General features: G+C 47.6%; 6 protein-coding genes across 6 annotated transcripts; 1 reads left to right on the top strand and 5 right to left on the bottom strand.

The window, feature by feature from the left end:
• Nucleotides 1–370: 370 nt before the first annotated feature.
• On the bottom strand, nucleotides 371–4114 carry N7483_005628 (DUF3433 domain-containing protein; the record flags this gene model as incomplete). Its single annotated transcript, XM_057089065.1, has 1 exon — nucleotides 371–4114. The coding sequence occupies one exon, from the start codon at nucleotides 4112–4114 to the stop codon at nucleotides 371–373; it is 3744 nt and encodes a 1247-aa protein (XP_056948894.1).
• An 879-nt stretch (nucleotides 4115–4993) lies between these two features.
• On the bottom strand, nucleotides 4994–8356 carry N7483_005627 (histone deacetylase hosB; the record flags this gene model as incomplete). The annotated part of the gene is made up of 1 exon (XM_057089064.1): nucleotides 4994–8356. The coding sequence occupies one exon, from the start codon at nucleotides 8354–8356 to the stop codon at nucleotides 4994–4996; it is 3363 nt and encodes a 1120-aa protein (XP_056948893.1).
• A 753-nt stretch (nucleotides 8357–9109) lies between these two features.
• On the bottom strand, nucleotides 9110–9409 carry N7483_005626 (uncharacterized protein; the record flags this gene model as incomplete). Its single annotated transcript, XM_057089063.1, has 1 exon — nucleotides 9110–9409. One exon carries the CDS (start codon nucleotides 9407–9409, stop codon nucleotides 9110–9112), a length of 300 nt encoding a protein of 99 aa, XP_056948892.1.
• Nucleotides 9410–10931: 1522 nt separating this feature from the next.
• On the top strand, nucleotides 10932–11765 carry N7483_005625 (YggS family pyridoxal phosphate enzyme; the record flags this gene model as incomplete). The annotated part of the gene is made up of 1 exon (XM_057089062.1): nucleotides 10932–11765. The coding sequence occupies one exon, from the start codon at nucleotides 10932–10934 to the stop codon at nucleotides 11763–11765; it is 834 nt and encodes a 277-aa protein (XP_056948891.1).
• A 217-nt stretch (nucleotides 11766–11982) lies between these two features.
• On the bottom strand, nucleotides 11983–14996 carry N7483_005624 (AP-2 complex subunit alpha; the record flags this gene model as incomplete). Its single annotated transcript, XM_057089061.1, has 4 exons — nucleotides 11983–12093; nucleotides 12156–14080; nucleotides 14146–14480; nucleotides 14545–14996. The coding sequence occupies 4 exons, from the start codon at nucleotides 14994–14996 to the stop codon at nucleotides 11983–11985; spliced, it is 2823 nt and encodes a 940-aa protein (XP_056948890.1).
• Nucleotides 14997–15940: 944 nt separating this feature from the next.
• Nucleotides 15941–16393, bottom strand: N7483_005623 (putative copper resistance protein Crd2; the record flags this gene model as incomplete). Its single annotated transcript, XM_057089060.1, has 3 exons — nucleotides 15941–16011; nucleotides 16079–16174; nucleotides 16234–16393. 3 exons carry the CDS (start codon nucleotides 16391–16393, stop codon nucleotides 15941–15943), a joined length of 327 nt encoding a protein of 108 aa, XP_056948889.1.
• Nucleotides 16394–17168: the final 775 nt, after the last annotated feature.

Here is a 17168-nt window from a genome sequence, read left to right as displayed (position 1 = left end):
TTGGGGCTCCGACTCTATATATCGTATCGAGTCTCATCAACTGGTGAGATCCATGGAATGACACCTATAGTCCCAAGGTTCCAGTCACCTGGGCTCAAAAGGCATAAATCATCTATACATGTACCTCTCATTGAACCTTGACTACATACTGTGAATTTAAATCAAGTTGGAAAGAGATTTCTAAGAATACCCCCTTAGGCTGAAAGGACGTATAGAGTAGTAGGTACAGTTGCAGGCTATTATTATGTCTACTTTGGCGCAGGTCACCCATTTAACGACTTGAACGCTCACTGAATCAGTATATTACATGAATTGAACCATTACTTCGTCTTTAATGGTCATAACTTCATATCCAAACTTGAACTCAGATTTATCCTTCAGGAGTAGCAGCAAGCTTTTTGTCCATCCCATAATCAGTAAGATAAATCGTAAATCGGTCATCGTTAAATCCTCTCAAAGGCCCATCATAACACATTCCCATGAAAAACCGACAATCCGCAAAAAGCCTCTCCTCCACCTGCTTTGCATTCGGATCCCCAACACCAGGACCGTATCGATGCAAGAAATTTGAATCGGCAAGTAAACTCGCCACAGCAGCAATGCTACACGGATTCTTTGGTAAAACATGATCCGTATTCATCAACCAAGAACCCAACGCACCCAAGATAAGCAAAACCCCCAGCAACGCCTCCAAAACCCGCGTCGAGACCGCATCCTGGAATAAGCGAATTCCTCCAGACGTAGTGATATTCCCCTGTATAAGGTACTCATCACCAGACGACTCCTCAATAGATATCCGATTATAGGTATTGAACTGCTGCGCTTTGACAATCTCACTCTGGAACTTAATAGCACTAGCAACTTTTTCATTATACTTCTCCAATCTGAGATAGTTCATCGGAATGGCGTATTTACCCTCAACAAGTGCCTCGAAGAAATTATCAATGCTGGAATCAGCGATAATACCATCAACCCAGTACCAGTCCTCTCCATCTGTGTAATTCTGGACTCTTCTCGCAGTAGACTCATCAGGTTGAGGCGGGACTTCGGTTGAGATATTAAAATCCGGTAAGATGAACCGGGTTTTCGTATCGACTATTTCGGCCCATTCACGACATGTTAAGGCTGCTATGTGTGTGATTGTTTTATTTTGTAGTTCACCCCATATATAGGAGATTGCTCCGCCGCCCTTGGTGAGGGTGGCTGTTTGGCTTGCTGCCGTTTCTGACTCCACGGTTCCTGCGATGGAAGTTCTGGTATTGTTATTGTTTCCTTTGCATTCAACCTCTTGTTCGAATCCGAACATCGTTTGTGTAGAGGATAGTTCGTCTGAGAGTACGCTTTGGTTTGTCCAGGTTGGTGAGGTGCTGTTTGAATCACAGGTTGGAGCAAAGACGGTGTATAGTATCCTGTTATCGACGTCTATCCATGAGGCTTGGAGTGAGGTGTTTGTTTGAAGCTCACAAGTTAGTGTTCCGCGCATGGCAGGGACGATTATATCGACGTAGGAATTTGTGGATTGTTTCTTTGTGAGAGATGAGGCGTTGAAGGAGAGTTTTGGAAATGCGAGGTTTTGATATGTCCATTTGGGGTAGTCAAGGTTATCGAGAAGAATGTATTTTGCTGTGGTTATACCACTAGTTTCGTTATCGGAGTTGGCGTTGTGGAATGTTGTTGTCTGGTTGAAGTTCCGCTTCAGATTTCCAGAGATGTCTGTGGCGGTATAGAGACCGCTTGTGACGATTGTTAAGACAGAAGTAATAAGGGTGGATAGTGTCGTAGCTAGAACAGCGTACTGCCTAAGCTTGGTGGAGCTGACGAGGTTGGTCACGTCGAGTGCGTCGTTGAAGTTTAATGTCATGAACTGGGATGATGCTGTGCCAGATTCGTCTCGCAAGTGTACGTATGGTGCCAGAGATCGGGCGTGAGAATTCATACTGGAAAAGGCAAGGCCAATGAGGACCATGACCAGAGCAGGAATCATGGTCCATATGTAGTGTACAATTCCACTGCTGGAGGAGACGTTTCCTAGTCCATCATCTCTCTGAGAGATCTGTAGAATAGCTTCCAAGGCAGCAATCAAGCATCCCACCACGATGAAGACAATCATTCGGACGGTGGAATTTGGGAAGGGACTCCATTTTGGATTTTGGGTCTTGTGATCGGGGAGGTTTTCGCATGGCGCGCATATTTTCGTATCATCGTCCATAGCTGCAATTGAGAACCCGCCAAGGGCTAGCTCTGTGTAATACCGCTTTCCATCCAAGAGAACAGAAATGTTCTCCAAGGGCATAGAGCTACTTCCATGTAGACGTTTTCGAAGCATTTTGCTATTCGACATGATCGCTGCAGTTGCCGAGATAGTTGTAGGATTATACGGAGCCAGATCACCGCGTGGAACAAACACAATCATGGCTATCACGAATGTAATAATCAAAATAAGACATGCTTCCATGGCGCGCAGTGTAAACTGGGTCATGACAACTCGATTCTCACTAACAATCGCGGATCCAGTAGACTCCGATGTCTTTTGTGATAGAAACCCCTCACGAAGTAGCTGAGCACCAGTCGCACGATGGTAAGCAGAAGCGGCGTCTGAAAGCATATCGTTCTCGAAAAGATGGCTGACATTGCCTGTCTTTCCTGTGAACACGGCTCCCAGTTGGATTGCATAATCGACATCCACCAAAGTGTCATCTGTTTCTGGAAATTGGGTTGAGCTTGAGATAGGCTGGTAGCCATCAGTGTCATGAGACTCCGAGTTAACATTGCTAGCGATGTCCCAAGCGGTCAAATTGGGCAACGTAGTGATTTCCTCTCCAAGTTTCTGCCAGCCCGTTGTAGAGGAAGATTCCGTCATGTTGGTCTTTGCAAGGAGTTTGACGAGGGATATTTTGGGTTTGCAGATTGCTGCCGCCGAGCGTATAACAGTGATGTTTCGTGTCGTCGTATGCCAATCCGAGTTCCCATAAAACTCGATGCCATCTGATGTGTAATTGCCAAATGCTGAGGTAGTGACATTGGGGCTCATTTCAGTCTCCACTGCGACTAATACAATGCGCTTTCCATCCAAGTCAGTGGAGCCCTCACACTGCGCGGTTTGGTAACGGGCAGCATATGATGTTTTCAAAGTAACCTCAATCCCTAATTCCTGGTTGGACGGGATATCAATAGAAACGTTGTATAAAGTGCACGATGATGTCGAAAGGACATTTTCCTGAACTTGGTGGCTCCCAGCTGAGCTTTTACTATTAATCCAAGTCGCTACCATCTGCCAAACCTCCACATCCAAGGTGGCATTCTCGCACTCCAGGTCCGGCGCCAGTCCAGTGACATTTGCAATGATCACGGAGTCGTTAGACATGCTAGACGCCGAAAATGTCGGAAAGGAGAAATTCGAAGTGGTACCGTCGAGATAGGAAACGCCTTCGAAAAGAATACCGTTAACGGTGTCAAATGGCTCACTATAGGTGGTGGAGAAGTCTGCAGTGCTAAGCGTGCTGAGATTGCCTTGGACTTGTATCAAAACATTCTTCTTGTGTACTTTGACCTCTTGCAGGCTAAATAGAGAAGTCGAGATGATAATAAGTAGACGCAACAGTAGCGAGCCGCTAATGCCAGAAATGACAGGGTAATGGCGGTTTCGGATAGCTCTGACCAGTGCAAAGGGCTGCATTTGTGAGATATAATCCAGCAGAACACTCTTTCCCGACTCCTCCGGCCCTTTGAGCATGGCTTGCCATGGTGCACTTTGCTTCGCTTGAAATTCCACACGCGCCCAGAATGCAGACACTAGGGTGAGGATTGCAGTTGGCCCATATGTCCAGAGATAGTGCCGGCTTTCGGTGGAGGAGGTAAGGCCCTGGTTTTTTGACGAGACATAGTTCAAGATTTCAAGGGCGATGATAATTGCGCAGAAGATGATCGCGAATCCAGTTATCACACGCTTTCGAAGGTACGCCGGTCGCCAGCCAGGAGGTGATACTGCTATAGATGTATAGTCTTTGGGTGATATTGTAGAGACTGAGTGAATCGAAGAAGCCGAGGAACCTTTCCCAATCGACGAAACTGGAGAGACAGTAGTAATCCCTACTTTCTTTTCTCCAAAGTCCATGCTGCACACCGATGGCAGCAAAAAGGAACTCTCTCGATTGAGAGAGTTAAAAAGGCAGGAATTAATTGATAAACACAACTTCAAGAGACATTATTATCTCCAAAAAGAGGATGAGCATTTAATATTGGAATAAACATTATAACTGCCGGCAAGAATAGCCCAATACACGTATGGATAACTTGAAGGATGGCATGGCTATATGTGGACTCTTCGAGCCAGGGAACCGCCAGGAAGCGGCCCCGGGGGCTATGAGATCAAAATCATATAGTAATATCCAAGCGAAAGGATTTAGTCCCATTAAGCATAGAATCTTCCAAGTATTTGTGCTTTGTGTTCATAGTGGATTCGATGGGGGATATAGCGCCAGCGTTTAGCTGTCCAATCTCCAGGCGATCCCCGGTCGTCGCAGTAGCCCCACAAGGATCACTGTTTCACCTTAAAGCCCCGGCGCGTAGACAAGGATAAACATAAGCCACAGTGAGAACTATGATGATTTAAGTTCAGTGACATCTATTTTTACTACTTACGAATTATCATAATTGAATATGAATCGTTATTTGATTAGGATTCCCCATACAGGACTTGATTTAAGAAATGGAGATTAAAAAGACAGCAATTGGAGTCGACATCACACTCCAGGGGGGGGGGATTAAAGAAAACAAAGGGGAAGGGAAGAAGGGCCAGGGACTAGCATACAATGGGGCAAATACAAGAAGAACACTCAACATAAGGGGTATATGAGGAAAACATACAATCCGACAACAGAAAACCATGACCATGGCACCATAGTTCCTCAACGCCAGAGATATCCCAAGCACAAATAACACAAGAGGAAACTGCAATTTCTCAGTAGACTGGCAGGTAATAGAACCAACCATTTTAAGGGTGATCCTGGGGGTTAGTAGTAGGATTCAAGGGCTTGTTCTCTGTCTGAACGCCCGTGGCAAAAGGAATGGCAGCGTTGGAAGTGAAGACAGGCAGTCCTGTCTTAGTTTGAGTCTCGGAAGTAGGGGGAGAGAAAACATTGGACTGAGTACGATGTACATTCATGTTTTGATTGTAATGATCGGGGGTGTGAGGAGGAGAGTTGCCTGCGAAAAAGACTGGCATTGTGCCGATAGAGGGAGAAATCACCGGAGTAGTCGATTCGGAAGGCTTAAAAGCAGTGTCCATCGGGTCAATAGATCCTGATCCAGAGGCTGTGTTAGAGAGCATGGCATCAGAGGAGATACCAAAGCCAAACCCGAAATTGCCCTGGTTGTTCAGCATGTGGCTTGGTGCGCCGTCACCACCTAGTTTCCACTCGGCAGTAGGGACAGGTGGAGAGCCAGCAGGTGTTGTTCCAGATCGGGCTGCTGCTTTCCCGCGCGCAGATCTAACGCCAGTTGTCTTCTTGGCAGACTTTGGAGATTTGGGAGCCTTGGTCACTTTCAGGGTCTGCTTTCGCTCCTCAGCAGCCTTCTTCTCTCGGGCAGCCTGCTCCTCTGGCGAGGGCATTCTCAGTTTAATCTTGCGAAGGCCAGATGATAGATTCTCTACGTCGTCTTGAGGCTGAATTACTCCATCAGAAGATTTCGTTCTTGACAGAAATGGAGAAGGGACCTTCGGAACAGGCGGGGGCTTGCGCGGGCTAGCAGATCGTTTCGGAGTTGCTGGACGTGATGTACTGGCCTTCTTTGCACTGCTGGATTGTGTGGGTTGCGATCCCGCTGAAGCGGTTCTCCGAGAAGTTTTCTGTTCCTCATTCGAAGCATTGAGGTCAATAGCAACAGGGGATACTCCCGTTGCACTCTTTCGTCGACCTGCATCCACAGAGGGGGAGGACTCGCTTGAACCATCTGGAAGTTCATTCCCATCAATAGTTTTGCGCCGATTTTTGCGCATTGCCTGCTGTCGAGGAGTCGCAGGTCGAGGTGAGTAAGGGGTTGGAGATTTGGCCTTCCGCACACGAAGCTGTCGCTTGTCGTCGACGGGAGCTGGGGGCGGAGGAGGAATGATTGCTGGATTCATCACGCCTCCGTCAAGCGCTACCTGCCGTTCCAATCTTTGACGAGAGGCTGCAGCATTGAGATCCTCGGGCCTGCAACTCATGGTCTGTCGTGAGTCCGGGATAAGAATCTTAGACAGTTCATGGGCAGCCGTAGCCCAGCCCACGTCGGGCAGAGGTGGGAGACTAGGATCAAGACCGGGATATGATCCAATACTCCGACGATCACGGGTAGGAGTGACGACTTTGGCTGAGAATGAACGAGTAGAATTCAAGAAGGTTGGCGCAGACTTATCACGTTTGGTCGGCGCAGTGACCAGTGCCTCTAGCTCATCGAGATGATGCGGAGACCACCATGCAACATCATACTCCGGCTGGCAGAGCAGTGGCTTCAAGGTATCCTTGGGCGAGATGCCGGGAATACTCGGTCGTCGTGGTTGGGCGTTCGCGGATGTAGTTCCCAATCCAGCCAAGTGACTTATGACACCACTGGTTAGAGCACGGTCACTATAGCCGCCCTCGAGCACACTAATAACACGTCCATCGACACCAAGGCCTTCCTCTTGGGAAATTCGCACAACATCCTCGGTAAATCTGGCATAAAACTCGGTTGGCACATTGACCCTGTGTCGCTGCATACCGGTACCTTCCCATTCACTGGCATCGAAGCCGGCAGAGATGAAGATAGCCGCCTTTGGAGGCGGGCCATTTGGGTTTTGAGCGAGTTGCTTAGTTTGCTTCTTAAGAAAGGCGCGAGCTTTGCTGATCAAAATCATGTATTTGTTTCGATAGATTTTCCAGAAGTCATTTTCAGTTTCCCAGGTGTCAAGATGGACGTTCCAGATAGACTGTCCATGTGCACCATCCATACAGACACTAGCATTACGGACTTTCTCTGGGTTACCATCCTCACAGGGGTAGGAATTGATATCGTGGAGACTGTAGTATCCGATCGGAGTCTTCTCATAGGCCGAGGATTTACGCGAAGCAGTCCATGCCTTTTGGTTGTGGTCCCATGCAATGTCCTGCGAGCCATCACCATGGTGTAAATCGAAATCGAGGATGGCAGCATGGGTCAAGCCATACTGGGCAGCTGCGTACGAAATCCCGACATGGACGTTGTTGATCCAGCAAAATCCAGATGGAAAATCCGCAGAGCAATGGTGTCCAGGAGGGCGAATGCAAACAAACGCACGAGTAGTTGGCCCTTGCCCAAACACAAGATCAATTCCATCGCAGACAGCACCCAGAGCACCCTGGAAGGCATTCTGCGATTCCGAGCACAGGTAGAGATCGCCCGAGTGGAGTTCTGGTCCACTGGAAGCTAGACCATCATTATCCTGAGTACGGTTCCGGACCAGTTCTTTACCAGTCAGAGCAAGACGTGACTCTGCAAGGTCACACATTCCCTTGAGTTCAGTCATCCATTTTGTGCCATGGACGCTGGTCACAGCTTCATCAGTGAGTGGCAGAGAACGGGAGGACTTGCGAATCTGGAATGGTGGTGGGGGTAAATTGTGTAGATCGAGGTGAGGATGAGGCGCAAATGGTTCTCCTGCATATCGACGACCAAGCAAAACATAAGCGGCAGCAACTCCAACTACACAGGCGCGAATGCGCTCCGGTCTCTCCACAATAGTACTAAGCTGTGCCTTGGTAGTACGAGGGCGCGAGAAGCGATGACCATAACAAGCATCATGAACAACAACCACAGTTTTGGAACCTAGATCAACTGATTGATGGAGGTTGACCTCTTTCTGAAAGTGTTCTGCTGCGATCGAAGCTGCCGTGGGGCCCTGGGGCTCCGGAGGGGCAAACGCGAGCCGGGGTGGCAACATTGCGGGAGACGCGGTGGAGGTCGGGGACCCCGCGAAATTGGCAGAGGAACGACGCGATGAGTCGAGTGGGGAAGAGGAACCAGTGTTACCAGTGGCCGAACGAAGTGAAGCAGTCGACTGGCGTTTTTGAAGTACAGGGGTTGATTTGCGACGTTCGTCGCGCAAAGAGCTGGAGCTGGGGGTACGTCTTGGGGTAGGTTGCTTCACAGGCACAGGACGTGACGCGACGTTGTTTGGAGATAAGAGAGATGGAGATGGAGGCAACGGTGTCGCAGTCGCAGAATCATTTCCTAGTGATAAACGATCCAAAGAATCAGTTAAATCGCAAGTTTGTTCCATCACATGCTTGTTTGAGTTGGGATCAATAAGGCGCAAAGGCAAAGGCGGATCATCCTGAAATGTTCTGGAGGGGTCCATGATTCTGGATCATAGATATAAAACGCATGAGACAACAAAAACACAATGTAGAATTTTTAGATATCTTTTCTCTCTTTGTTTATTTGTGTTGACAATAATCAGGGGAGTATGAAGTGACAAAAGACGGGATCGATCATCTCCCCTCTAGTTCTATGGGGCAAGGGATTAGTTAGCTCGTCGATCCCCTACATTCTTGTATATTGTCCTTCACTTATGTCTATGTTTCACTTGGATATAATGAAAATCACATTCTTTATCAATAATTCAATCAAATGTAAAACAAAGAAAAGTCTTGAAAATAAAATTGTGCCAGACTTGTCAGTTCCATGCCTAGTTGTAGTACTATCAATGTATGGATTCTATGCGGGTCAAGTTGAAGTCCCACTAGTAGAGCTAGTACCTACCTAGGTCCCTACCTAGATCCCTATATGGCCCTGGAGGTATCTTTATGTCTATCAATTGCTACTAGTAGTAAATACGAATAACTTAAAGTCAAGTATCTTTGAATTTAAATGTTTTATTCATCTGGCATATCTTCACAAGTGTATATGCCTGAAAGAAAAGAAAATGAAATCACTTAGCTCTGTACTACTGACGGGGGACTCCATTTTGCCCATAAAAACACCCAAGACACCGAGGCTGTAAAAAACATAAACAAGAAAGAAGATATCAGAGACATGAAAAGAAAGAGAATGACAAGAAAAAAAAAGAAGGTAAAATGAAAGACAAAATGTTCCAAATAGTATGTCTCATCTAGCGAGACCAAAGACCACGCCACTGATACCATTGATACCATTGATACCAGCGACGACCCAGAGAAGACTTCTCATCTAGGGACTCCTGAGATCGACGACGATTCTTGTCTGCTTCCTTTCGTGTCTGTTTCTCAGTTTTGAATCCACGCGTGGCGTGAGTGTGGCAAAAACAGTGCATGTGGACTGTTTCAACGCTGACGCCCGGGCAACTGTTGCGACGGTGCCCAGAGCAAACACTTTGGCCGCCGTCCTCTTCACAATGGCACCACTCATATAGAGTGTAGTATTGACGGCACATCTTGAGGACTGGTGTTTAAATTTGTGTGATATGTTGGCGAGGTTGAACCCCTATCGAATTGAATGGAACAGGGGAAGTGGAGTAAGATTTGGAATAGACAGCCGATCAGATCCGGTAAAGGAGTCTTTGAGCTTCAAAGCCTGAAGATTGTCGTAGGAGAAATGAATCTGATTTGTTGGAAAACGAAATTTGAAGTGAAAGATCAACGGTGATGTGTTCCGAAGATTTGTGTGGAAGGTCTCACGATGCTGACGTTGACGTGTATGGAATAAAAGCTGAGATAGGATCGTCTGAAGATCAAAATGAATGCAGATACGAGACAATATTTGTTTCAGACCAGCTGATGTAGGTGTAGAGTAGGTACAAAGATAGAAAAAGAGTAACGGTGAGAAGGTCTGCAGATTTTATGTTCTAGATCTAGATTAGTAGACTATTAACTAGTATGAACGGGGATCATGCGTGAATGGTAGCACGCCCAGGAACCATGGATCCTGCGAGGTTTGACGTCAAAGAGACTAGGAACTAAACGGGATTGGGCGGCTCATACAAGCCAAAAGGACCAACCGAGGCTGGATTTAATGGTGAATTGCCCTGTTCGGCGCTTCGGGTTACATCTTCGTTCGTTAAGCTGGGTGGTATTGGTTGGGACTAGTTGACCATTCACTGGAGTTATGAGTTGGATCTAGTCTACAAAAGGAATAAAAATTCAGCCAAAATGAGGTAATAGAGAGAAAATATTGGTCTTGGCTAAAAGCCATTGACAGATCAGATTTCACATTTTAGGATACTAAGGGGAAATGTCAACCTCTCCTGGAAGTAGCTAATGATGCTAAGGATGCTATTTCTGATAGGCGGCTCTGAAGGTTAGAGATAGGGTTCTACCGGTGAGAATAAAGCTTCAAGAGAGCAATGGATCTGGTTTGAAACTCAACGGTGAACAATCCGATCCATTTGATCGACATAAGCTAGATCATCAGGGATCCGCGCAGACCCGGGCGGTTCTTCAAGCGGTTCTCACCCACTCAAGCTCCTTGATTGGCTCTGGACTTGCCGCCTAATGCAGGGTCAAAGTAGCCCAAGTCTCATTTGGCGCCCTGGGCAGGTTTTCCTTAAGTTAGAACAGGCAACATTCCTAACGTCGCATGGGAATTAAGATCCCGAAGGACATCCGAGTCATGTGGAACATTATGTCTTTTGGCTGCAAACGGAGATGCAAAAGATGCAAAGAGTGCAACGTACGCAAACCTGTCAGATTAAATTAAGTAGGCGGTGTAACTATACTGCACCTCATGTGACCTGTCACTTTCCCGCGGAGTGAGCCTCAGGCCACAATCAATATCATCATCATCCTATCTGCACTTTCCCTTGCTCAATTGACTCGGTGGGATACTTCTTTAAGTGCTTGACCCAATCAACAAGCTATTACGCCAACTACTCTTGAAAATCTACACAAAACACCCCATACAACAAGAAATCCCATACAACCATCCTTAAAGGATTTCAAAAAACATCTGAACCTGCAATGACAACCCCCGAAATTCCACCCAACATGGCCACAACCCCCGCGCGAGCCTCTACTCTCCTCGCAAATTTAACAGCCGTCTCCGCGCGCGTCACAACCGCCGCGACACAAGCTCAATCCCGCACCAAGCCCGTACGCCTAGTAGCAGTTTCCAAGCTCAAGCCCGCATCCGACATCCTAGCTCTACACCAACCCCCAGCCTCACAGCTCCACTTTGGCGAGAACTACCTTCAAGAACTACTCGAGAAGTCTCGTCTTCTTCCATTGAGTGTGAAATGGCACTTTATCGGTGGACTCCAATCGAATAAATGCGTTACGCTTGCGCGAGACGTGCGCGGATTATGGGCTGTTGAGAGTGTTGATACGGAGAAGAAGGCCTCATTATTGGATAAGGGTTGGGGTGAGAGAAAGGCCGAGGATATGGGTATTGATGCTACGGAGTCGGACTCACGACTTCGTGTTTATGTTCAGGTTAATACATCTGGCGAGGAGAATAAGGCTGGTATTGAGCCCTCTGCGGCACCGGGTCTTTGTCGGTTTATTAGGGAGAAGTGTGTTCGGTTGAAGTTGCAGGGTGTTATGACTATTGGAGCTATTGCACGCTCCAAGGCTACGACGCCGGAGAATGAGAATGAGGATTTTGTTTGTTTGCGGGAGACGAGGGATCGGATTGTGGCGGAGTTGGGGTTGGTTGGAGATGATGCGGAGTTGGAATTGAGTATGGGAATGAGCTCTGATTTTGAGGGGGCTATTGTTATGGGATCGGATCAGGTTCGTGTTGGTACGACGATCTTCGGGGATCGGCCGCCAAAGTCGGAGGCTCGAGTTGTATAAAGGCGAGGAAAAGTGGAAGTTCAATGGTTGAAAATAAAGACGAAGGTATTATATATCATGTCAATATGGATTACTGCACTCAAAAATTATACAAGAAATTATACAAGACGAGGACCCAGTCGTAAGGAACGCTCGCTGATATTTGACTCGGAAGTTGGTTAGAAATATACATGCATTGCCTCTTCGCTGGTCCTGAAAATGCAATCGGAACTAGGTACTAATAAGACGAGCCATCATTTTTGAGCCCTTGTCCCAATTTCTGCTCCATCTGTCGAGAAAGTGCCTGTGGAACACCCTCTTGAGTGGCACGAATTGTCACTCGGTACATCTGTGAGAAAATTAGCAGTGTTCAAAGTAGATAACAGAAAACGCGTGAGGTTATTAACATACCGACTTCTCGTAGTTGGGCTCCAGGCGCAACAGACATCCTGTCTTGCCTACTTCAAACTGGTACACGGCGCAGCCCACGATATTCTTGGGGTTCGGGTCCACGCCATCCAGGATCTTCCATCCAAAGCCTTCCACAGTCTCTCGAGTATATGCCTCTGTGATAGTCTTGTTCTTTCCACTCAACCCGAACGTCTTCTGAGACTCCAGAGGTCCGCCATTGATCTGCCTCCAGCGCTTGAAGAAGTCTTCTGCGGAAAGAGACGACGGTTCCATGTACCGGTGCATCAGAATAGGTAGCTGGAGGGTGTATGCTTGCAGCGCACCAGCCAGGTAAGAAATACGAATGGTTGGGGCATCGGAGAAAGGCCCATGGGATGCGCAAAAGAATGTCTGCTGGGTCTGTCCGGCGGCAGCAACGCTAGAATCGGGAAGGTTTTTGCTGTCGATTTTGAGGTTGGGGTTGGCGGGATTATCAATAGTCGTAGTCAATGATCCGATAGAATATGAGGATTTGTTGGAGATGTAGAGTTTGACGACACCCATATGGCCACGGTATTCCGACCGTAACCCAACCTGAATCTGAGCGTCTTGGAATAATACGCCCTCTTCAGAGAAGTACAATCTGTTGTATCCAACATCCCAGTCTGGTGTCAGATGGGCCGCACTAGCCATGTTTGGAGCAGGAGCCGGCGGTCCGCTGAGATCAAGACCTGCAAGATCGCCAGATGCACTCGTTGCGCTTGTTGGGGTATTGCCATTGGATCCAGTCCGAGTACCATTGACAATAGTAGTGAAGGAACGCTTGAGACCAGTGGTTTGTGCCATGAGCACTTCCTTCTTGTCTGCATTAGCATCTTTGCCGCCAACCACCCATGTCTTCCGCTCGCTGGTCCCAGCTGTCTTCTGGTGGAGACGGGACAGCAAGATGGAAGTGCGCTCCGAGAATGGCGGCATTTCATCGCAGACAGTTCGCAGCAGATCGTCCGTTGGAAGTGTCGCGAGGGACAGATACTCAAAGGCTCGCTGTTGCAATTCAGAATCAGGAGAGTGGCTGTATAGACGGAAGATCTGGAGCAGCTGTGGCTTAATTTCGGGGAACAGGTTGACAAATTTGACAAATGACGAGAGAATCATGGCCCTTGCATTGTCAGAGCCACTGAACATCTTCGCCTGCAAGGCCAAGAATTGCTCAATGGGACTTGATCCAGGATTTTCAGCGATGAGATGACCGAACTCGCCAAGGACGTAACAGCCAATCTTGACGAGGCTCTCGTGACAGTCGGTCTTGAGATATCCGAGGAGAGTGTGGGACGCATAAGCCTGTAGTTCTTCGTTGTTGGTCACAATCTGAATGACTCGTTGCCAGACTTCTTCATTGACGTGATCGCCTGCAAGTGACAAAAGCTTCAGAGTCATGTCAATGTACCATTGAGCATCCGTCGCATATTTCTCGGTAAGAATCGCAACCTTCAAAACCATCTCCTCTCGAATGGCGTAATCAGCGGTCTGAAGATAACGCAGAAGCTCATTCACGATAGGACCTGCATTAGTGGTATCACACATGCTGTACAGCAGATCCAGTCCCTTGCGGCGGACACTAATATCACGGTCTCGAAGAGAACCCAGAATTATGTTTTGGTGTTTCTTGATCGGATCAAGGGTTTCCGCTCGTGCAGCGAAATGTGTCATGGCATCCAGGCCGAGGTATCGGACGTTGGTTTCACGAGATTGTATGTATTTGCCGAGGCGAGCGGAGATCTGCATCATCAGGGTATGTTCAGAGTCGAGATGAATAAGGAGGTTAATGGCTTCGAAGAGGATTGCATTTTGCGCATTGTTCTGCTGTACGTTCTTGGGGGTCTCCATGGCAGCTTGCATGATCTGTCTAAGTGACTCGCGGATGATCTCGCGAACATGGCTATCCTCTGCAATGGGGGTAAGTAATTGAAGATTGAAAAGATGCTGGTTTCTGGAGGAAGATTCCACGTACCTGATGGGGGATAATACTGCAACAAACGCAGCATCTTAACTTGAATCCATGGACATGGAACACGGTAGTAAAGGTAGTCTGGCGCAATATCGTTGTCGACCACAATCCGCTTCAAGCGCTGTGCAGCCTTCACGTAACTTCCTTTGTACTCCTCGGGCATATCCTGAGCCAGTGCCATGACTAGGGATGTGACAGATAGCGTGACACCCATGTCGGGATCATCCATGATCGAAATAATTCTTTCGGCCCATTCATTTCGAACAATGCCGGGGTATTTACGGTACAGGCGAAGCAACGTGAGGGCGGCCTTCTTCTTAACAAATGCCTTCGAAGTCCTGGAAACTGTAAGAAAATTGCCTTGGCGAAGCAAATAAATGACTCGGTAGATTTCAAACTCACGGTGAGATCAAAAGTCGGTGGACTTCAGCTCCCAGAGCCTCTCCAAGCTCCCGACCACCGACGTTGGCGACCGCATGCAATGCCAAACAAATATTCAGCTCACTGTTATCCATCAAGTCTTTCCGAATACTGTTGACGACCAGATGAAGCAGTTCATGCTCTTCATGTAAGAAAAGGGTGACGGCGAGATATCCGATCTGCTTCTCGGAGTACTTAGTGGAGGAAATGAGATTGACGGCTTCCAAGTGGCCGAAGTCGACATCGTAACCCTGGATGTAGACATAAAGCAGCTTGCAAACGTATTTCTTCTTCTGGTAGCCATTCAGGTTACCAGACTTGAACTTCTGTCGAATATTGGCCAACTCCTTATTCACGCGCTTCTCCTCCAATTCTCGTGCCCGCGCATTACGCAGGTCCGCGATGAACTGGACCAGTCCTTTCATGGATGACATGATTGCGGTTTGGCCTCTTGTTCTCGCTCTTCGTTGTGGTTATTGTTGTATGGTTTCCCTCCTTCTTTGGACCTTCTGTCTTTCTTTTCGTGGGCCGAAGCCTACAATGTCCCTTTGGACTCGGTAAACACTAGACTTCGGGAATGAGGAGTGGGGTGGAGTCGGGGATATATCGCATGCCACGCGGGGATGTTCACCTCAGGGGTTTGTGATCGGACTGACAGCGTCACACAACCATGTCCCTATTGTGTGGCAACGTCGAATGTGCATTGGCCGGAATCGAGTCCACGGGGATTCTGGATGGGGCGAAGCTTAGTAGCTTAGAAACAGGGGGTTAGCCCGGTCGCGACGGATCCCTAGAATCGAGACGGTTAGAGTAGAGTATGGCATTTAGAAAGGGTATGGGAATTACCTTTCTCAATCAAGCACTCAAGAGATTGATGAGGATCTTCCTAAGGAAAGAAATAGGAGTAAACTAGTAGTTCCGGCTGGATCTTCTCATCACACGAACCTCCCTCTTTCCCTTGGGCCACTTTCCGCTGTCGATCACTCCCTTCCGCTGTGGCACAGTGGCACAGGAATAACGTTGATGCGGATGTGGCGGTGCAAGTGCTTTATACTCCAGACCTGCATAGTAGATCTTACTCTATCAATGCTATACGGAGTACGGAGTAGATGGAGTACGTATAGCTTGAAATACTATGGACATATGTTTAAAAAGACAAGGATGAAGAAGATATTATTTTGATTTATTCATTTCTCATGACTAGTCAATAACTCAGCCATTCTTAAGGTAGTGGATCAATCCATGATGCAAAACAAAAAAGCAACCCGATAAGCTTGATTTAGACGCCATCCTTACTCCAAGCCCATAACAATGCAATTCATAGCCGGGGAATCAAATGCTCTCCGAGAGCAAGCAACAACATTCAAGTGTAGAACGTTTAGGCGCGAGTGGTGAAGTCGACCTCAAGGGCAGACTCAACACCCTCAGACTTCTCACAAGTGCAAGAAGCTATAAAAATGTTAGAACTAGATCCATACAGTTTGAAATTTGAGATTCGGAGAGACTGGTTACTCACCAGAAGGGCGGCTGCCACAGGCGCAAGTATCACCAGCAACAGGCTTGTTCTCGCTCACAGAGCGCTCGCAGGTGCACTGACCAGCGGGACGAGCACCTATAAAGCATGTTAGCTACTTTGCCCCACTGAACAATGAGAGATAGTATGAAACATACGGCATGAGCAACGGGGACCAGCAGTGGTGTTCTCAGCGGAGGCCTTGTTGCAAGAGCAGTTGAGGGCGCTTTCCTTGCCGCAGGAGCACTTAGCCTGAGCGGCACAAACACACTCTCCAGCACCGGAGGTCTTGCAGCAGGTAGAAGCGGGGTGAACCATTTTGGAAGGTGGAGAATGGATAGTATTCTTGAAGTTGATAGTTGAGATGTAGATTGAAACTGTTGCGAAAACAGGAATTTGATTGTGGTTGTGAAGGTTGCGAGAAGCTTGTCAATTGCAGGTAGATGATGGAATAAAATGGAAAGAATTTAAGATGACAGCAGCATCTTGAATATTTATACTCATCTGGATGCGTCACTGTTCACCAGAGGCAAGTGCCACCCAGTGGCCTGATTATTATCATCAAAACGCTGATTGGCTGGAGTGGCAAAGTCACGTGCTTTATGACGAGGGTATTCGAAGTCGCTGATTGGTCCACTCCCATTCGCTATGAATTCCTCGTTACTTGACTGGCCAGATCAACTTCATTCTACTATTGATGACCTTTGATGACCTTTACGAGCTCTCTGATTCGAGGTTGTGATCTAGACGACTGTTTTCTGCATGTCATTCTAGGAAGATCAGCAAGAAATGCTTACATCGAGGTTTGGAAGATTCAGGAACAACCTCCAAGGCTTGGGAATGTTGGGTCATTCACAAACTTAGTCACCTGGGCATGGATCCACCCTTACCTATCCATTGTCAGCCTCAGGCCTAGACTCCTAGGTTAGTTATACTATACATGCACCACAAGTGGCATGGGATGCATCTATCCAGGGGTATATGAAGTTCTCAAGTGCTAGCATCAAACTTGAAAGTCTGAGTTGACATTTTCACTAACTTCAGTTAAACATTGGAACGATAGTGTCCAACTGGTGGTGGACCATGATTCATG

This window comes from Penicillium malachiteum (assembly GCF_028827825.1).
Source record: "Penicillium malachiteum strain IBT 17515 chromosome Unknown utg000002l:1.0-8849297.0:1.0-8852440.0, whole genome shotgun sequence".
Classification (NCBI taxonomy): domain Eukaryota; kingdom Fungi; phylum Ascomycota; class Eurotiomycetes; order Eurotiales; family Aspergillaceae; genus Penicillium; species Penicillium malachiteum.
Note: the sequence above shows the minus strand (reverse complement) of the source record. Positions and strands in the feature narration are given on the sequence as shown.